The sequence below is a fragment of the Muntiacus reevesi genome, chromosome 2 (genome assembly GCF_963930625.1).
Source record: "Muntiacus reevesi chromosome 2, mMunRee1.1, whole genome shotgun sequence".
NCBI classification, from domain to species: Eukaryota; Metazoa; Chordata; class Mammalia; order Artiodactyla; family Cervidae; genus Muntiacus; species Muntiacus reevesi.
In genome coordinates this window covers 28977238-28999583 of record NC_089250.1, presented here as the reverse complement: position 1 = coordinate 28999583, position 22346 = coordinate 28977238, and the positions used below count along the sequence as shown (strand labels likewise).

The 22346-nt window shown below is 39.4% G+C and overlaps 1 protein-coding gene across 1 annotated transcript in view; it reads right to left on the bottom strand.

Moving 5' to 3' along the window:
- Positions 1 to 21936, bottom strand: part of OLAH (oleoyl-ACP hydrolase) — a 29413-nt gene extending 7477 nt beyond the window's left edge. The window contains exons 1-4 of the mRNA XM_065919147.1: positions 21839 to 21936; positions 11271 to 11401; positions 2305 to 2443; positions 48 to 147 (exon numbers count right to left, since the gene is read on the bottom strand). Coding sequence (XP_065775219.1) covers positions 48 to 147; positions 2305 to 2443; positions 11271 to 11401; positions 21839 to 21936 — 468 coding nt within the window. The remainder of the gene's footprint in view (positions 1 to 47; positions 148 to 2304; positions 2444 to 11270; positions 11402 to 21838) is intronic.
- Between the last annotated feature and the right edge of the window lie 410 nt (positions 21937 to 22346).

Below are 22346 nucleotides of genomic sequence, written 5' to 3'. Positions count from 1 at the left end.
CTTCCCTCCTTCCCACCACCCTCCCTAAGGAAAATGAAATTACTTACATGAGGAGGGCTTATACTTGACACAAATAAATGTACCGGTTCTAGATTATATTTTTCTTTGAGATGTAGCGCAGTAAAAAAGGCAGTACAAGATCCCATACTACATTTGGGGAAGAAAAACATGACAATAACTGTTGAACAAAATTCATGGTAATACATGAGAAGTCCACAAGAACTCTTAAACACAGCAATGATTATTAAACAGACCAAAGGAGAGCTTACATTAGTTGAATAATAGCTAACTTATTTGTAAATGGTAGGTTTTCAATGATTTGCAGCAACATCAGCAGTGTTTCAAGACATCCTAGATAGTTCAAACTAAGATGGAATACTGATTTCCACCATGTCTTGAAATTAATTTAAATTTCCTTTCCTCCCTGAAAGATAGATGTCACTATGTATTTATCAGCAGTTTTCAAGGTATAGTCTGGGGACTTCCAGGAGTTCCTGTCACCTTTTCAGGTGGTCTGTGAGGTTAAAGCCATTTTTAGAATATTGCTAAAATGTTTCCCTTTTAAACTCTCATTTTTTTTTTTTTTTAGGAGAGCATAGTTGAGTTTTCCATACACCACATGTGTCATGGGCTATCAGCACAGTTGGAATGCAAAAGAGAGAATCTTAGCTGCCTTCTAATAAGCCAGACATGTGTGCCAGAGTGTACCAAATGTGTGCCAAAGTGTAAAATAGTGCCACTCTTCTCACAGTGCTTTTTTGGGAAAATACAGTCTTGCATAAAATATGTATTCTTTATAGCAGCATATAAGGGGATTATTAATGTTAAGTATCTTGAAAGTTTCATAGTTTTATTTTCTAATATAGTAAATATTGATGGATAAACCACACATAAAATCTCGTTGATCCCCTCAATGCTTCCAGAAGTATTGGGTTGGCCAAAAGGTTTGTCTGGGTTTTTCCATACCATGTTACAGAAACACCTGAACGAATCTTTTGGTCAACCCAGTATTAAAGCAATGCCGGGAGTAAAAAGTTTGTGAACTGCTGTAGACAGTATGTAGTTATATTTTGTAGACAGTATTGATCAAGAACATTTTTTGCAAATATCTTCAGGCAATGAACAAAGGAAACTCAGTTCCATGGTCATCGCCGCTGGAGTGTAAACTGAAGGTGATTTGGAAATTTCTATCAAGTGCTCTATTAATGTGTATATCATTAACCTAAATTCTGGACATGTGGTCCTTAAGAACTTTATAAGAAATGTATACTAAATTTTCTACAAAAATGTCATCAAAGTGCTTTTATAACAGAAAAAAAGATAGAAATAATTCTTCTCTTAAAAGGAATTGATAAAATCATCTTGCAGCGATTACAGATCTCCATAGCAATAGTTTAAGTGGGGGTAAAAATTAGGAAGAAATATAAAATAGGATCCCAACACACAAAAATACTATGGAGTCACATCAAAATTCTGAAGGATTATCTGGGATAATGGATACTTTGACTTTTCATTTTTTTTTCTCAATCGTATCTGTAAATATATATAATACAGGAGCCACAATGTACTGAGTCCTTACCATAATTAATACCAAGTAATTTATGGTTATTATTCATTTAATCCTCAGAAATGGAGCCATTATCATTCCAGCTTCCCAGAGGAAGAAACTTAATTCAGAAACCCAAGGAAGTTGCCAAAGGTCAAACTGAGTAAGAGGCAGACAGAATTCTGATATTTACGACTTAACCTTAAAATTCTACAGATTAGCTTAAGAAATACATACTCTTTATATCCTTTTTAATTTTAAAAATAAAAGGGATATACGTTGCTGCTAGAGTCTTGATTTTACAAATCTTAATAATTTCTGCCTAAAAGGGAAAAAAGGTCAGATGATTGTACAGACTGGTCAATTGTAAGAGCTGTGGCTGGTCGGAGTTACCCAACATGCTGGGGCTATTTTCAAAAGAGAAGATACCAAGAGAAGCCTAGGATTTACACACTCCTGAAGGAGAGGTTTCCATTCATTTCAGCACTAGGCCTTTCCATCTTTTCAGTCCCTACTAGGACTTCTTTCAGTCTGGCTTTCTCATTTGAGAAGAGCTCTAACCATACTGAATCAATCATTCTTTCAAGCAGTGGTGAAATATCAAAACCAAACTAAAACAAAGGCACACATCCCATAAGACACAGAGGACAACATTAACCATGGATCTGTGGTGGAAAAAAGTCCCCCAAATGTTTCTCAAAACAGAGGTTTAAAAACAACAACAACAATAAAAAAAATTAAAAACAGAGGTTAAATACCTGTGGCCAAAAAATGCAAAATTTTCACCCTGGATGATCGGCAGTAGGGCACAGGCAATTTCATCAACCACCTGATGCATGTCACTTGCAAAAAGTTCGTCAAGCCGACTTTCTCTCCCAGCAAGCCGTATGGCATGCACTGGAAGTAAAGGAAGACGGTTAATGTGTGCAGATGGTGGGAGGGTTGCTGTGATACTGTGAAAGGGCTTAAGTTAATATGGTGGGAAGAGTTTCAAAGATGTGAATAATATTAGTCAAATGTAAGGAGAGGAGAATTTTAGAATTTGCTGATTAAATGAACACAAGCTATAGCAGACTACATATCTGAAAAATAATCTCCAACATTTAGAATTTTTTAAAAAACGTTTAGAAACACTGGATGAATCACATGCATGCAGAGTTTGGCTCACACTAAGGTAAACGGTATAACTAGAAGAGAGAAAAAATAAGAGGGAATTAAAAATTCCAGTCAGGAGCCCATTTCACAGAGTGAAGTAAGCCAGAAAGATAAACACCAATACAGTATACTAATGCATATATATGGAATTTAGAAAGATGGTAACGATAACCCTATATGCAAAACAGAAAAAGAGACATAGATGTATAGAACAGACTTTTGGACTCTATGGGAGAAGGCGAGGGTGGGATGATCTGAGAGAACAGCATCAAGACGTGTATATTATCAAGTGTGAAACAGATCGCCAGTCCAGGTTGGATGCATGAGACTAGTGCTCAGGGCTGGTGCACTGGGAAGACCCAGAGGGATGGGATCGGGAGGGAGGTGGGAGGGGGATTCAGGATGGAGAACACATGTAAATCCATGGCTGATTCATGTCAATGTATGGCAAAAACCACTACAATATTGTAAAGCAATTAGCCTCCAACTAATAAAAATAAATGGAAAAAAAAAAACAACTGGAAAAAAAAAAAATTCCAGTCATGAGCCTATGCTAACAGAATGACTGTCTATGACTTCTTGTTGTTCAGTCACTTAGTTGTGTCTGACTCTTTGCGACCCTATGGACTGCTGCACACCAGGCTTCCCTGTCCTTCATCTCCCGGAGCTTGCTCAAACTCGTGTCCATCGAGTTGGTGATGCCATCCAACCATCTCATCCTCTGTCATCCCCTTCTCCTCCTGCCTTCAATCTTTCCCAGCATCAGGGTCTTTTCCACTGAGTCAGTTCTTTGCATCAGGTGGCCAAAGTACTGGAGTTTCAGCTTCAGCATCAGTCCTTCCAATGAATATTCAGGACTGATCTCCTTTAGGATGGACTGGTTGGATCTCCTTGCAAAACAAGGGACTCTCAAAAATCTTCTCCAACATCACAGTTCAAAAGCATCAATTCTTCAGAGCTCAGCTTTCTTTATGGTCCAACTCTCATATCCATACATGACTACTGGAAAAACCATAGCTTTGAAGAGACCGACCTTTGTCAGCAAACTAATGTCTCTGCTTTTTAATATGCAGTCTAGGTTGGTCATAGCTTTTCTTCCAAGGAGCAAGCCTCTTTTAAATTTCGTGGCTGCAATCACCATCTGTAGTGATTTTTGCAGATAAAGTTTGTCACTGTTTCCATTGTTTTCCCATCTATTTGCCATGATGTGATGGGACTGGATGCCATGATCTTTGTTTTTTGAATGTTGAGTTTCACGCCAGCTCTTTCACTCTCCTCTTTCACTTTCATCAAGAGGTTCTTGATGAGGTTCCTCTTCACTTTCTGCCATAATGGTGGTGTCATCTGCATATCTGAGGTTACTGATATTTCTCGCAGCAATCTTGATTCCAGATTGTGCTTTGTCCAGTCCAGCATTTCACATGATGTACTCTGCATATAAGTTAAATAAGCAGGGTGGCGATATACAGCCTTGATGTACTCCTTTCCCAATTTGGAACCAGTCCATTGTTCCATGTCTGTTTCTAACTGTTGTGTCTTGACCTGCATACAGGTTTCTCAGGAGGCAGGTAAGATGGTCTGGTATTCGCATGTCTTTAAGAGTTTTCCACAGTTTGTTGTTATCCACATAGTCAAAGGCTTTAGCATAGTCAACGAAGCAGATGTTTTCCTGGAATTCTCTTGCTTTTTCTTTGATCCAATGGATGTTGGCAATTTGGTCTCTGCCTTTTCTAAATTCAGCTTGAAACATCTGGAAGTTCTCGGTTCATGTGCTGTTGAAGCCTAGTTTGGAGAATTTCGAGCATTACTTTGCTAGTGTGTGAAATGAGTGCAATTGTGTGTAGTTTGAGCATTCTTTGGCATTGCCTTTGTTTTGGATTGGAATGAAAACTGACCTTTTCCAGTCCTGAAGCCACTGCTGAGTTTTCCAAATTTGCTGGCATACTGAGTATAGCACTTTAACATCATCATCTTTTAGGATTTGAAACAGCTCAGTAGGAACTCCATCACCTACACTAGTTTTGTTCGTAGTGATGCTTCCTAAGGCCCACTTGACTTTGCATTCCAGGATGTCCAGGACTCTAGGTGAGTGATCACATCATCGTGGCTTGTATCAGGAATATAAGACACCAAGTTTCAAGGGTGGCTGAAAGGACAAGGCATTGAAGTGCCTTAAATTTATGAGAAAGGCAAATAGACCAATGGCATAGAATAGTGATACCATAGAATATTTGTCTTTCTCTGTCTGACTTATTTCGCTTAGTATAATGCCCTTAAGATCCATCCATGATGTTGCAAATGGCAGGATTTCATTCTTTTCAGCTCAGTGTTAACTATTATTTCATTATCTGTCTATCTAGATATCACATTTTCTATATCATTCATCCATCAGTGGACTCAGGTTGCTTCCATGTCTTGGCTATTGTAAGTAATGCTCTAATGAACATGGGACGTGTAGCTATCTCTTTGAGATAACCAGTTTTGTTTCTTTCAATATATACCCAGAAGTGGAATTGCTAGATCACATGGTAGTTCTATTTTTAATTTTTTGAGGAACTTCCATACTGTTTGCCAGAGTAACTTCACTAATTCGTATTCCTACCAACAGTGCACAAGAGTTCCCTTTTCCCCATGTCCTCATCAATACTTTTGTCATTTTGGGAACCAGTATTTTAACAGGTGTGAGGTGATACCTTGTGGTTTTGATTTGCATTTCCCTGATGATGAGTGATGTTGAGCATCTTTTCATGTACCTGTTGGCCATGTAAGTTGTCTTTCTGAAAATATCTATTCAGTTCCTCTGTTTATTCAATTTTAAAATCATTGTTTTTTGATATTGAGTTGTATGAGTTCCTTATATGTTTTAGCTATTAACTCCTTCTTAGGGGTTTTATTTGCAAATATTTTCTCTCATTTGGTAGGTTGCTTTTTCATTTTGCTGATTCTTTTGTGATGCAGAAGCTTTTTAGTTTGGAGTCATCTTGTTTATTTATCTTACTTTTGTGTTTGGGCTGTAGGTGTCATCTCTGAAAAATCGTAACCAAGATTAATGTCAAGGAGCTTTTTCTTTGTTTCCTTCTAGGAGATTTATAATTTCACGTCTTATGTTTGAGTCTTTAATTCTTTTTGAGTTAATTTTTTGAGTGAGTGATGAGAGTGGTCTAGTTTCAATCTTTTGTGAATATCCAGCTTTCCCTGCACCATTTATTGAAGAGACTATCTTTTCTGTGGGCTTTCCTGGTGGCTCAACTGGTAAAGAATCCACCTGCAATGCAGGAGACCTGGTTTTGATCTCTGCGATGGGAAGATCCCCTGGAGGAGGGCATGGCAGCCCACTCCAGTATTCTGGCTGGGAGAATTCCATGGACTGTATAGTCCATGGGGTTTCAAAGCATCCAACAAAACTGAGCGACTTTCATATCGCTCTCGTCAAATGTTTGTTGACTGTGTATTTGGGAGGTTATCTCTGGACTTTCAATTCTATTGCACTTGCCTATGTGTCTATTTTTATGCCAGAGGATACTATTTTGATTACTATGGATACATTCTAGGGATATAATGTACAACATGGTGACTATAGTTAACAATATTATATTGCATATTTGAAAATTGCTAAGAGAATAGATTAAAAAAATTATCACAGGAAAGATAACTGAAACTATTTAAGAGGATAGATGTTAACTAAACTTACATGATGATCATTTCACAATACATACATGTCAAGCTATGTGGTTCAGCTTAAACTTATTCACCATGTGCAGGCATGCATGTGTGTGTGAGTGCGCTCAGTCACTCAGTCATGATGACTCTTTGCAACCCCATGGACTGTAGCCCGCCAGGCTTCACTGTCCATGGAATTTTTTAGGCAGAAGTATTGGTGCGAGTTGCCATTTCCTCCTCCAAGGGATCTTCCCAATCCAGGGATTGAACCTGCATCTCTTGCGTTTCCTGCCTTAGCAGATGGATTCTTTACCACTGCGCCACCTGGGAAGCCCCAAGCTTATTCAGTCATTTACATCTCAATAACATTGGAAATAATAGAACAAAATCAGAATAACTTCATGCACAGATTGGCAAAAAATTTAAAGCCTTGGCAATAACAGTGTTGTCAAGGATATAAAGGGATACGAATTTTCATGTGCTGCTTTGGCAGTATAAATCTTTGCAGTTCTTTTGGAGGACGGTTTGAAGTAGAGACATTCCTATTCCAATACCCAGAAATTCCACCTTTAAGTATAGACTCTTACCCATGCATGCATGAACACATACAGTTGCCCCTTGAACAACAAGAGTTTGAACTGGGAGAGTCCACTTATACGCAGATTTTTTTTCAATAGTAAGTACTACAGTACTACAAGAAATGCAGCTGGTTAATCCCACAGATGCTGAACCCTGAAAACAGAGGGCCAACTACTTATTATGCATGGATTTTCAACTGTGTAGAGGTTCAGCATCTCTAACCCCTGCACTATTTAAAGGTCAACTGCATATGAGACTGCTCACAGAAGTTATTACACATAGCAGAAAAAGACCTTAATACCTATGAAGAGAAGACTAGACACATATAGTCACACAGTGGAATAATATATACTAGTTAAAAGTCAGTGAAGTAGAGAGTCACATATCCAAGGGATGAATCTCAAAAAAACATAGGAGAAAAAAGCAAGCTTCAGGGGAACATTTACAGTATGTTACATTTATATAAAGTCAGAAAAATATGTGAAATATCTATCTTAGACTGTCAACTGTTGATTGAAAACCTCATACGAAATTACCTTCAATAATTTGTAAAATATATTTATATATTAGTAACAGGGCTGTCTTCTTCTAGTGCATGGGTTTTGGGGAGACCTCCATGGCAGAGTGCTGGTGCCTGGAAATGGAGAGAAAGGGGCTTGGAAAGCATGAGGGGGCAGAGTTGTACTGGCTGAGAAAGGCACCTTGGAAAGGGAGGGACGTCTCTTGGAGGCCTGATGGCAAAAATAAAGAAGGAAGTGACTGAAGATAAGAGCCCTACAGATGCCAGGTAGCATCAAAGAATCAGAAGAATGAACCCCCCAACTCCAGTGTCATTTATTTGTAAACTGCACTTCACATATAGTGACAGAAGAGGGCACCCTTGAACTAATAAACTGAGTAAGCAACTAATTGCCTCGGGCTACCCCCTGCTGACGGAGAAGGCAATGGCACCCCACTCCAGTCCTCTTGCCTGGAAAATCCCATGGACGGCGGAGCCTGGTAGGCTGCAGTCCATGGGGTCGCGAAGAGTCGGACACGACTGAGCGACTTCACTTTCACTTTTCACTTTCATGCATTGGAGAAGGAAATGGCAACCCACTCCAGTGTTTTTGCCTAGAGAATCCCAGGGACAGGGGAGCCTTGTGGGCTGCTGTCTATGGGATTGCACAGACGGAAGTGACTTAGCAGCAGCAGCAGTACCCCTGCTGAATGACCTGGGTGGTTTTTCGTTTTTTCATACAGGATTTTTTTTTTTTTTTAAATTTCCGGGGTAGTTTAAACTCATACGTGGTTCAATATTCAAGAGGTACAAAAAGGCTTGCAATGCAAGAATCTCTCCAAATCTTGCTCTTAGCCACCTAGTTATCACAGCTGCTGCTGCTAAGGGCAATCAAAGGTATCAATTATTAATATAAGCCTTGAAAGGTATTTTATGCACATGTTAAATGTAAGTTAATTTCCTTCCTCATCCCCTCCTTACAAAAATGTAGTGTATGAGTCCCACTGTTTAAGAACATGAGTTTATTCCTCAAAACATCTCAAAGTTCCAGAATGACCTGTTTTTGTGGGTCAGGAAAATCCAACATACTTCATCATGAGTAGAAGTATAACACACAAAACAAAGTAAGAGTCAAACTTTTTCAGCTAATGATTGAACATGCTTTTTAAAAAGCTCACAAAGCAAAGCAAACAATACAAAACTCTAATATAAATTCAAATGAGAAATTGCAGACATGAAAAAATACTATAACTCAGAAATTGAAAATCCTGAACAGAAATAGTCAGACAGTTGCACAAAGGGCTGACAGAATACTGGAAAGAAATTGATTAAAGGGACAAAAATTATTTTTAAAATGACTGAATGTTGTCTGAGAGGTATGCAATGTATTTAAATGGATATGGAGGACAGGAATAAAAGAGCTGGGAATAAGAAAACAAAGAAAAAAGGAAAAGAGCCCAAAAGAAGGTGATAATCACAAAAGGCAGAAAGTGTTCCAACACAGGAATAAATGGTGACTCTCAAGAAAGGTAAACAAACTAAAATACTGGTAAATAACTAATATTTGAAATTATAATCCATGTAAATGTTCCTGAAATATAATGACATGAAACTGTGTGTCAAAGATAATTGAGGAAACTGGGTGAGGGGTAGTTGAGAACAACTTTGCAACTTTTCCATAAATCTAAACCATTTTAAAAAATAGTTGTATTTTTAAAAGAATAACAGAGATCTTAATCAAAAGTAAAAATAAAATCTGAAGCAAATATTTCAAAATAGTAGTATTGAAAAGGCAGTAGTAATTGATACTTGGTGGTTTCATAGACTACACTATTGAACCAACTTTCCAGGACCTAGGACCTAGAGATTGTCATCTCTAGTGAAGATAACACTTACTTGAGACACTTCACTCAGAGATTGTCGTCTTCCCTGGTAGGGGAGATGACAATCTCTGAGTGAAGTCAGACACCCAGAAAGACAAATATATTGTATTGCTTATATGTGAAATCTAAAAAACTATAAATGAACTTATTTACAAAACAGATGTGGAGTCACAGATGGAAAAAATAAACTTACCAAGGGATAAGAGGGCTATAAACTGGGAGACTGGGGTTGACATGTACACACTACTAAATATAAAATAAATAACTAATAAGAACCTGCTGTATAGCACGGGGACCTCTACTCAATACTCTGTAATAGCCTATATGGGAAAAGAGTCTATAAAAAAAGAAGAGTCCATATAGGTGTAACTGAGTCCCTTTGCTACACACCTGAAACTAACATTGTAAATCAACTATAATCCAATAAAAAAATTTTTTTAATGTCTTACAGCAGAAAAATCCTCTCATTGAACAGGTAGGGAAGCTGAATAACACGCACGCACAGTACCTGTTTGAAGGCATCATTGAACTGCTGGGGCAACCTGGACCTACCTGAAGAAAGGAAAACTCTGGAGAAGTGAAGTGCGATTTCTCCAGCCTCTTTCCTGCTGTAGAGATGTGTCAATTACCTGGTACAGGTTGCAAGTTCTAGACTGCAGGTGGAGGCCTACTTTTCCTTTTTAAGTTTCTGTTAGAATATAATTGCTTTACTTTTAAGAGGCCAAGAAGTCAGCAGCACTGTATGTATTCCCACAGGGCTAGAGAGGGAAAAGTTGGAAAAGTGCAAGTCGCTCAGTCGTGGCTGACTCTTTGCAACCCCATGGACTATATGATCCATGAAATTCTCCAGGCCAGAATACTGGAGTGGGTAGCCTTTCCCATCTCCAGGGGATCTTACCAACCCAGCGATTGAATCCAGGTCTCCTGCATTGCAGGTGGATTCTTTACCAGCTGAGCCAAAAGCTGGAAAACAGTGCTGCAATGTCAGCCAAGAATTAGATGCTATGACCTCAGATACAAGGGACTTCTGTGGTGGGTCAGACTATAAACCATCTATCTGCAAGGTAGGAGAGCTGGGTCTGATCCCTGGGTGAGGAAGATCCCCTGGAGAAGAAAATGGCAACCCACTCCAGTATTCTTGCCTAAAGAATCCCATAAACAGAGGAACCTGGCAGACTACAGTCCATGGGGGTCCCAAAGAGTTGGACACAACTGAGCGACTTACAGTTTCAGAGAGGTAAGAGGTACAATGTTTTGTCCCTCAAGGCTTTTGACTTATCTTAAGCTACCCATGTCCAGGAATAAGAAAATATAATCAGAAAATGACTTAAAAGAAGAGTGGTGTTTAATTCACTTTCATGCTGCTGTGAGAAAAAAAATTCAAGTTCACAGTCCACCAATAAGAAAGTACCTAGGACAGGGGCTTTCCAGGTGGCTCAGTGGTAAAGAATCCGCTTGCCAATGCACGAGACGTGGGTTCGATCTCTGGGTCAGGAAGATCTTTTGGAGAAGGAAATAGCAATCTACTCCAGTGTTCTTGCCTGGGTAATCCCATGGACAGAGGCTGATGGGCTGCAGTCCATGGAATCGCAAAAGAGTCAGACATGACTTAGAGACTAAACAACAACAATAATAAAGGAAAAATAGAAAATTCCTAAGACAGACAGGGTAATAGACAGAGAGAGAAGGGGCATAAAAAAGTTGAACAGAGTCTGAACAGAATCTCAGTAACCTATTGGCTTTAACAAATGGTATAACATGTTTAATTTGGTAACAGAAGATAGCAGAATTTCTTACTCTGGAAGTAGAAAAATCACAAAATTGCTCTTATTGAAGAGCAATCTTGAGTGTCTATTAATATTAACTATCCCCCAGTAAGGAAATCTGTTTTGTTTGTATATGCATGTTATCTGACCGTGCAAATTACTTACTGTAAAAGTTCACATACCTTCCATGGAATTAGGAATATCTTGGCCCCATTTGGCAAAGAAAGTGGAGCCACCTCCTCCCCAAGGAAAGCAAACCAGCCTAAAAATTGCATTACAATTCTGGTATAAGCAGTTCACAACTTTTTCATTCCTAGGGAGAAAATTCAAATATTTAACATGATGTAAAGTAAGTTCACCTGTCCTAACTGATTTAGGTGTGTTTTAACAGAAACTTTTATTCATTATAAGGAGACTGTACTCATATATAAAGGGATTGCCTTTTTTTCCCCCAACAAGAACAGCCAAAAACATTTTTAACAGTTAGTATATATAAACTTTGATAGATGTAAGTGAAATAGTCAAGTATCTATATGTAATATTTAGGAAGTACATTTCATATGCACATTTAAAAGGGATAGACATGCTAATTTAGAAATCACCTTTTTCCCAATTCAGGGAATAGTTGTATCTACACAGTTTTATCTCAATGTCTTCATGATTTCAGGTCATCTGTAAGTTTTCCAAAGCATGTAATTTTCACTCCCTTCTGAGTGTTAATTAAATACACCTTTTTGTATCTGCATATAATCATTGGAAATTTCACCACAGTGTCCAACTATCCTTCCACCTAGTATTCCAGATAATTGCTTTTTAAAAAATTCTATATATATATATTCAACATAAATATATGTACAAAACATTCAATATATATACGTTTGCATCACCCATAATTTAAACACTTCCTGTAGAGTCTTCTCCTTGATCATTAAATTATTTACAAAGTTATACAGTCTTGCCAAATGTGGGATAATCAGCCCTGCTATCATGATGAAGTCCCTCTCGCCTCCCTCTTTTTTAAGTTCCCGTTTAGTCAGTTGATCTCTGCGCTGTGCTATGCTCAGTCACTCAGTCGTGTCCGACTCTTTGCAACCCCATGGACTGTAACCCTCCAAGCTCCTCTCTCCATGGGGATTTTCCAGGCAAGAATACTGGAGTGGGTTACCATGCCCTCCTCCAGGGGATCTTCCCAACCCAGGGATCGAACCCAGGTCTCCTGCATTGCTGGTGGATTCTTTACCATCTGAGCCACCAGAGAAGCCCAAGAACACTGGAGTGGGCAGCCTATCCCTTCTCCAGGGGGTCTTCCCAACCCAGGAATAGAACCAGGGTCTCCTGCATTGCAGGTGGATTCTTTACTAGCTGAACTACCAGGGATGCACCCCCAGTTGATCTCTACAAGCATCCAAAACTAACAATGATTGAGATTTTGTCAGGTTTACATGTATTCTTTAAAGAAGATTTTGGTTTTCATGATAAAATAATAGAACACTACTAATTATGAGAAATTTTACACAGACTTAAGCGTAAGTTAAAACCTTTCTTGGGGGGAAGAATAACTTTTGGACAAAAACTCCTTGGCTTGTATTAGGGCATTTATGTTAATAATTGCTAATTTAAAGAGAAAAAACAAAAGGGCAAATTTTTTTAAGATTTTTTTAATGTGGGCCATTTTTGAAGTCTTGATTGAACTTGTTTCAGTATGTTTTTTATGTTTTGGTTTTTTAGCGGCCATGGGGCATGTGGGATCTTAGCTCTCCTACCAGGGATCAGGCCCACTGCACTGGAAGGCATCGTCTTAACTACTGGATGGTCAGGGAAATCCCCTCAAAGGGGTAATTTTAATGTTTTCTTTTGAAGAGGGACATTTTGTACTTGAGGCTACATTGCTTCTAACTAAAGGAGATCAATCCTGGGTGTTCATTGGAAGGACTGATGTTGAAGCTGAAACTCCAATACTTTGGCCACCTGATGCGAAGAGCTGACTCATTTGAAAAGACCCTGATGCTGGGAAAGTTTGAGGGCACGAGGAGAAGGGGATGACAGAGGATGAGATGGTTGGATGCCATCATTGACTCGATGGACATGGGTTTGGGTGGACTCCGGGAGTTGGTGATGGACAGGGAGGCCTGGTGTGCTGCAGTTCATGGGATCGCAAAGAGTCGGACATGACTGAGCGACTGAACTGAACTGAAATGATTATCAGCAAACTCACTGACCATGGATCAGCCCTAAATAAGAGCTTCATAGCTATCAACCATTTACTGGAAAAACACTAGTCATTTTTTAAAGGAGTACAAAAACCTTCCATAGTGCCTTCCACAGTTTGGTAAAAACTGCATAGCTAATTGGTAAGTTTTCTGAATCTTATTTCTGGAAGCTATTGAAGAGTCTAGAAAAATGACTTGAATTCAACATTACTTTAAAACAAGTCCATATTTTTTAAAGTCAAGGAGCCCTACTTCAGTCTATTTCAATGACTTGCATTCTCATGAACAAAAATATCAGAATAAGAATAGCCTTGCCATACCTGAAGACTATGTAATCAGCAGAAATAGTTCTGCTGATTACAGGAGTTCTATAAGGAAAACAATACGAAGCCATAAACACAAAATTAGGTTTAGTCACTTTGATCATTGCTGTTTTTTTTTAGTTGCTCATTCATGTTCAACTCTTTGCAACCCCGTGGACTATAGCCCTCCAGGCTCCTCTGTCCATGGGATTTCTCAGGCAAGAATACTGGGTTACCATTTCCTTCTCCTGGAGATCTTCCCCACCCAGGGATCAAACCTGTGTCTCCTGTGTTGGCAGTCAGATTCTTTACAACTTAGTCACCAGCGAAACTGTTCGATCATTAGTTTCAAGATAAAACCACCTTTCTTTGCCTTGGGAGTGGGGGTAGGAGCTGCTCTTCACTTATTTAGAGCTGGGCCAGTGTCGCAGTGGGTCCTCAGAACCCACATTGATGGGGTGCCTGCCCTCCACAGCAAACCCACAGTGAAGATCTCACAAGAAGATAGAGCCTGGGAGGGTATTGCTCATTGCTGTGAAGCCTGGACAGTTAGCAGAACGTTCTCATTCTTGGGCTCTTGCCTGTCCTCTGCCTCCATCCAATCTCCTGTGTCTCCTGAGAAAAACAGACGCAGACCAAGAAAAGCTAACCTTCCCAAGTCAATCCTCTGGGTAGAAGCCTTCTGCCTGCACTTGCCTTCTCTTTGTCTTCCCCTTCTTCATTTTTGGTTGGTTAAATCATAAAATTCTAAGCCTTTAGAGTTGAGAGGTATTAGAGCAATCACTTAACCCACTATCAACAGCCTGATAGCTCAGTTGGTAAAGAATCCACCTGCAATGCAGGAGACCCAGGTTTGATTCCTGAGTGGGGAAGATCTGCTGGAGAAGGGATAGGCTACTCACTCCAGTATTCTTGGGCTTCCCTTGTGGCTCAGCTGGTAAAGAATCCTCCCACAATGTGAGAGACCTGGGTTCGATCTCTGGGTTGGGAAGATCCCCTAGAGATGGGGAAGGCTACCCACTCCAGTATTCTGGCCTAGAGAATTCCATGGACTGTATAGTCCATGGGGTCACAAAGAGTCAGACACGACTGAGCGACTTTCACTTTCAACAGCCTAGTGACTAAGGCTGTGGAAACAAAGAGATCTGAATTCAAATCCATTGATATGACATTAGGAAAATGACCTGAGTGACTGAAAGTCTCAATGTCCTCATCTGTAAAATGAGGACAATCATAGTATCTTCCTTACATTTTGATTAAATGTCTCAAAAATACTCAGCATGGTTTTAGGAACCCACAAAACAAAAATGAATGTTTTCTATTAATCTTGGTTTGACAGTTGGAGAAACTGATGTCAAGAGATGTTAGGTTACTCGCCCAGGGTCACCCGGCCAGTGACAAGTCAGGAATTAGAACACAAGTCCTGTTTATCCTAAGAGTTACTTCCCCACTTTATCCCTCTTCTTGTTTTCTCAGCATCAACAAGCAACAAGTGGACCCATAAGTGGCAGGGAGTGGATAGCATACCTGGGAGGCTTCAGATGACAGAGCCAGGGACACAGACCTCTACTCTACTTCTGGATATAAATGGAATCTTGCTTTCACATTTGTAGCCAAGTCATGGATTTATGGTTTCACATTAAGCTCACCACCAAGTCAGTACCATTTTACACAGTGAGTAGTTGGTACCATTTACAATACCTTACAGGACTTCCCTAGCAGTCCAGTGGTTAAGACTCTGCATTTCCAATGCAGGGTTCGGTCCCTTGTTGGGGAAAATAGGATCCCACATGGTGTGGCAAAAACACAAATACCTTGCACTAGGGAGAATGGCCATCAAATGAGGTCTCTCGGAGAAGCCCCTTTCCATGTAAAAGGGCAACCTCCAGAGGCAGAGTATTAGAGCACCTGGGATTGGAAAGACCCAGACTGCACACAGTGACACACCTGATTGTCTCAGCTTTGTCTCTGCTCTCCATTTTTTGAGGAAATGGTATAAAATTGCTGCTCTCAGGAACTTTCTGGCCAGTGCCAAATTCAATACCTCTTTGGATATAAAACCTCTGATCAGCCTCGAGCACACTTTTAAATCTGTTGATTATTGCTCCAAGCCCTATTAAAAAAAAAAAAAGAAGAAGAAGAAGAGAAGAAATGGATTAGAAGCAACATGACAGATGTTATGTTGGAGTCACCTGCCTCAGCTCACATTCAATCATCAGTAAGTGTTTCCATTAGCTGAACCCCTGGCTAGTACAGAGAAAGACAAAGATGCAACATTTCTAAAACTCTAGCTAGTAAATGCCCTGCAGCCAAATCAAACCAAGAACACTCAATACTCACTAGAAAATTGGGGTCTGAGGAGAGGTTTGCGTTTAAAATATTGGTGTCTTCATTTTCTAGATATTTATAAAGTTTTAAAACTTAAGGAAGAATTAGGAAGTCTTAGAAAAACTTTACTGCTAATACCGAACTTCTGGGATTTCCCTGATAGCTCAGTGGCTAAGAAACCACTTCCAAAGCAGGGGACATGGGTTCAACCCCTGGTCTGGAAAGATTCTATCTGCCATGGAGCATCTAAGCCCATGCCCCACAACTACTGAGCCCGTGTGCCTAGATCCTGTGCTCCCCAACAAGAGAGGACACTGCAACAAGAAGCCCATGCACCACAACAAAGAGTAGCCCCCACTCACTGCAACTAAAAAAATCGCGCACGCAGCAATGAAGACCAGTGCAACCAAAAATAAACAAATAAATAAAAAATGAAATATCAAACTTCCAACTCTGCAAGCTACAAATATTCAGAAAAGAAAGGAGGAATAATTACCCCCCCCCCCAAGTGGACTTTATCCTTTTACTTCCTAGAAGCTCCTTGAATCATGTCAAGGCCCTGGATCACTCAGCTGTGAGCCTCAAGAGTGTTCCCCGGAGACCAGGCTGATCTCTCAGTGTGCTGACTTCTTATAGTGCAGTGCAGAGCACTTGGAGGAACTGAAAGACCTGCTTAACTAGAGGAAGAAAGTTCCCGGAGGCAGGGATCACCTTGTCACTCAGGCTGTTTTCTTAGTAAGAATGGCCTGGAGAAATTTCAAATTCTCAAAAAAAAAAAAACACCTGTATGATTCATTAGGATTTCACTGACTCCTTAAGGACATAAAATGCCAGAAGAGACAGCTTTGTCTACCAAGAAAAATTGGTAATCAGAGGTTGGATGCATATTTTTTGTGTTTATGACTGAAGGCTGTTACTGAGGGCTACAGAACTTCAGTAAATGAGGCTAAATTCCACCAGCTGTTTTTAACAGAAATAAGTAAAACCTATTCTTTCTGATATCATCTTATTTTTGACTTGGCACATCTTGTGATCAATTATAGGCAGGAGAAGTGTTTACTTTTACTTAATAGGTCTTCCCTGGTGGTCCAGTGGTTGAGAATTTGCCTACAAATACAGGGGACATGGGTTCAATCTCTGGTCCAGGAAGATCCCACATGCCACAGAGCAGCTAAGCCTGTGTGCCCCCGGTGCTGAAGCCTGCACACGCTGGAGTCTGCTCCACAACAACAGAAACCACCACAGTAAGAAGCCCATGCACCACAACTAGAGAGTAGCCTGCGCACAGCAACAAAGACCCATCGTAATCAAAAATAAATAAAAATTAAAAATTTACTCAATAGACTTTTTTTTGACATGTCAATTGACTAAATGTCAATTTACTCAGCTGACATTTTACTTCAATAGATATCACTGAAGTCCTGGGTCATTTCTCAACATTTGGAGTTATCCTCAGATAAAAGTGATAGTGACTCTGTCCTCAAGAAAAAAACAATAGAAGTGTCTATTTGATTGAAATCCTGGAGGAGAGAAGAGAGGGATGAGGTAGGGACAATATTCAGGAGACAGTGGCTTAGATTTTCCCAGAACTGATACATTATACCAGTCCAAAGAGTAAAGATGCCCAGCACATTCTGAGCAGAATAAACTAAAAAGAAAAAAATGTATGTAATGATGAAACTGGAAAACAAAGACAAAAGGCAAATATTAAAAGCCCAGAGGGTGAGGGGATGGACTATAATCTGGAAGGAACAGCAGAGTAGAAAGCTAGCACTAATCTCTTCAAGTGCTAAAAGAAAAATTGCTAAATTGGGATTTTCAGAACAACTCTCAAGGCAGGGAAAATCAGAAGAATCAGGCTTGAAAGAGATCAAAACTTGGAGCAGAAGGATGTAAAACTCACCTCCCCCCAAGTCTACACAATGTTGGAAAGATGGTCTCTGCAATAAATGGTGCTGGGAAAACTGGACAGCTACATGTAAAAAAATGAAACTAGATCATTCTTTAACTCCATACACAAAAATATGCTCAAAATGGATTCAAGGCCTAAATGTGAGACTGAACACTATAAAACTCCTGGAGGAAAACATAGGAAAAACACTCTGACATAAAGTGTAGCAATGTCTTTTTTGACTCTTCTTCCAGAATAATGGAAATAAAAACAAAAATAAACAAATAGGGTAGACTTAAAAGCTTTTGCACAGCAAAGCAAACAATAAACAAAAAGGGAAAACAACCCACAGATTGGGAGAAAGTATTTGCAAATGATGCAACCGATAAGGGATTAGTCTCCAAACTTTGGAAACAGCTCATGACACTTAACAGCCTCAAAAGAAATAACCTACTCAAAAAATGAGCAGAAAGCATAAATAGAAGACATTTCTCCAGAGAAGATATACAGATGGCCAATAGCACATGAAAAGACATTCAAGATCACTAAGTATTAGAGAAATGCAAATCAAAACTACAATGAGATATCACCTCACACCAGACAGAATGGCTATCATCAAAAAAGCCACAATCAATCAATACTAGAGAGGGTATGGAGAAAAGGGCACCTCCTACACTATTGAAAATTGCTAGTTTCCAGTTTAGCAAGTTGCATAGCATGGCCAAAAAAAAAAAAAAAACCCAAATAAACAACAACAGCAAAATCCAGATGTGGAAAAATTCCTATTGAAAGCTAACTGGAAAATAGCAGGAGGACTCCTGTAACAATCAAGGCTGTAAGAAAGATACACACATATTTGGGTAAAACAGGAAGAAAAACATTGGGTCAGGACCTGTGTCCCTTGAAGGTGGCTAAGAGGAAAAAGGGGATTGGACGCTGCTCCAGGGAGTGAGCAGGTCAAGGTTCAGACTGAGCATCCCTGTCCTGGGGTCCTATGTGGAGAGACAAGCCCCCTTGCCTGGTTGGAGAATCTCTGGCACAGGTAAAAAAGCTGGAGCAGCCCGGACACCACTTAGGAATGCCCAGGTGTTGGCTGGCCCCCAGGCAGGATGGGGAGAGGTCTTTCCCGACCACCTTGCTGTGTTACCCAGCCTGCATGGAGCAAATGTAACAACACTCATATCAGGCAAAATAGACTAAAACAAAATCTATAACAAAAGGCAAAGGCATTACAAGTAAATCAATACAAGAAGAGGATATTACACACCTAATACAGGAGCACCTAGTATATAAAGCAAATACTAAGAGACATAAAGGGAGAAATTAACAATAGTACAGTAATAGTAGTGTATTATTAGTATATTATTATTATAATAATACAATAATAGTAGTATATTATTATAATAATACAATAGTAGTAGCATATTAGTAGTATAGTATTATTATAATAGTGCATTAATACCCTCTGACATCAATGAACAGATCGTCCAGACAGAAAATCAGGCAATAGTGGTCTTAAGTGACACAGTACAGCAGTTGGACTTAATCTATAGGATATTGCATCCAAAATCAGCAGAAACATATTCTTCTCTTTTTTTCCCTAAAATTGTATTTATTTATTTTTGGCTGTGTGGGCTTTCTTTAGTTGTGGTGAGCAGGGGCAACTTTCTAGTTGCAGTATGTAGGCTTCAGTAGTTGCAGCATCCAGGCTCTAGAGCAAAGGTTCAATAGTTGCAGTGTGTGGGCTTAAGTTTCACTGCAACAAATGAGATCTTCCTAGGTTATGGATTGTACCCATGTTTCCTGCATTGGCAGGCAGATTATTTATCACTGAGTCTCCAGGCAAGTCCTCAACATCACTAATTACTGCTGCTGCTGCTGCTAAGTCGCTTCAATTATGTCTGACTCTTTGCAACTCCATAGACGGCAGTCCACCAGGCTCCTCTGTCCCTGGGATTCTCCAGGCAAGAATACTTGAAGTGGGTTGCCATTTCCTTCTCCAATGCACGCATACATGTTAAGTCGCTTCAGTCATGTCCAACTCTCTGCAACCCCATGGACAGCAGCCCACCAGACTCCTTCGTCTAGAGACATGCAAATCAAATCAAAACAACAATGCAATATCACCTCACACCTGTTAGTATGGCTGTCATCAAAAAGTCTACAAATAATAAATGTCAGTGAGGATGTGGAGAAAAGGGATCCCTTGTACACTGTTGGTGGAAATGTAAATTGGTGCAACCACTGTGGAAAACAGTAGAGGTTTGTCCACAGAGCTACCATATGATCCAGTATATATATATATAAATGAAAACACTAATTTGAAAAGCTGCATCTAACCCAGTGTTTATAGCAGTACTATTTACAGTATCCAAGACATGGAGGCAAGCTAAGTGCCCATCAACAGATGAATGGATAAAGAAGATATGATATAGAGATAGATGGGCTTCCCTGGTGCCTCAGACGGTAAAGAATCTGCCTGCAATGCAGGAGACCTGAGTTTGATTCCTGGGTTGGAAAGATCCCCTGAAAAAGGGGATATCTACTCCAGTATTTTTGCCTGGAGAAATCCATGGACAGAGGATCCTGGCAGGCTACAGTCCATGGGGTTGCAAAGAGTTGGACATGACTGAGCAACACTTTGACTTCATATATATAGATATCACAATGGAATATTACTTAGCCATAAAGAGGAATGAAATTCATGTTGCAATTTGCAGCAACACAAATAGACCTAAAGATTATAAAATAAGTTAGACAGAAAAAGACAAATACTGTATGATATCATTTATATATGGACTCTGAAAAATAATACAAATGAGAGTATATTCAAAACAGAAACAGACACATATGTATAGAAAAAACTTGGGGTTACCAAAGGGGAGAGGAAAAGGGGAGGAACAAATTAAGGATCTAGTGGTAAGAGATACAGACAACTAAGGATAAAGTAGAAAGCAACGAGGATATATTGTAAAGTACAGGGGATTATAGCCATGGTCTTGTACTAAAAATGGAGTATACTCTGCAAAAATACTGAATCACTCAACTGTACACCTGAAAATAATATAATATTGTAAATCAACTATACTTCAGGAAGCAGAAGCAGGGCAAAATAAAGACATTTTCAAGTGTCTTTTCTAAGTTTGCCACCCAGAAGACATTCTCTAAATTAAATTTTAAAGGAAATATATACTTTGGGCAGAAAGTAAGTGACTGCAGATGGGAGATTTTGAGATACTAAAAGAAATTTTAAAAGACAATGGTAAATAAGTGAGCCAATGTAAATAAACATTAATTGCATAAAGCAGTAACTGAAATTTCTAGTTGGCCTTAAAATATATATGGAATTAAAACATTGAACAAAATAATATATATGTCAAGAGCAAGTAAAGGAATTTCTTTTTTTTCTTTGAGGTTTTATTAAATTTAGACTGATAAGTATGCATGTTTTAATTTCTAAGGCAAGTGTCTTGAAAGAACAGAAACATACCATATGCCACCCAAAGTGGAAGAGAGGACTGTTTAGTGAATCAAAAAGAGAAAAGTAAAGAAAAACATAGAACAGGTAAAACAAACAGAAAACACAATACAAGATAGCAGATTTAAACCCCAAATATCACTGACTGTGCTTTTTAAAATATTTTTATTTTTTTGTTTGACTATGCCAGCTTTTAGTTGTGGCACACAGGATCTTTAGTTGTGGCATGCGAACTCTTAGTTGAGGCACGTGGGATCTGGTTCCACGATCAAACCTGGGTACCCTGCACTGGGGGCGAGAAGTCTTAGCCATTAAACCACCAGGGAAATCCCAGTTTTATATTACATATTAATGGGCTAAATTCTCTAAGTATGATGCAAAATTGTCAGGTTGAATTAAAAAGTAATCCAGCTATAATGCTGGGTATATAAGATGTATCTAGGAAGATATCATTCTTAAGATTTTAAAATAATTTCAAATGTAAAATAGTCAATGCCAGGCTCTGGCACAGAGGAAGCTCGTTTTGAAAAGTTTTAGCTACCAGCTAGGCAATGGAAAAGAAGACCTGCGGAATGGCGTGCGAGGGAACGAGGCGGAAAGAGCAATGGGTGCCTGAGCCCCGGAGATGAGCTGGTGCATGGTAACTGAGAAATCAAAAGGATTTGTGCATGGATGGAAGGCGGAGCGTGGATGTGAAGTAGGAGGCAGATTATGGACAACCTTGTGAGCAAGCAATCCGAAGAATTTGGGACTTGGTCTTAAGACAATGAGAATGCATGAGAAGCTACAGTGACCTGCGTCATCTTTCAGGATGATGGCTCTGAAAACAAGGTCACGGCGAAGAGAATGTTAGGAGGCTGTTGTAATAATTCAGTAGAGGAAGGGTGATGCCTTGGGCTAACATTCTGACATTAAGAAACACTTACAGAACAGTTATGAAGGGCCAGGCATCACTCATACTTTTAATGCATTGTCTTTTATTGTAGTTGTTAATTTATTAATGTGGCTGTGCCTGGTCTTAGTTACAGCACATGGGATTTTTTTTTTTT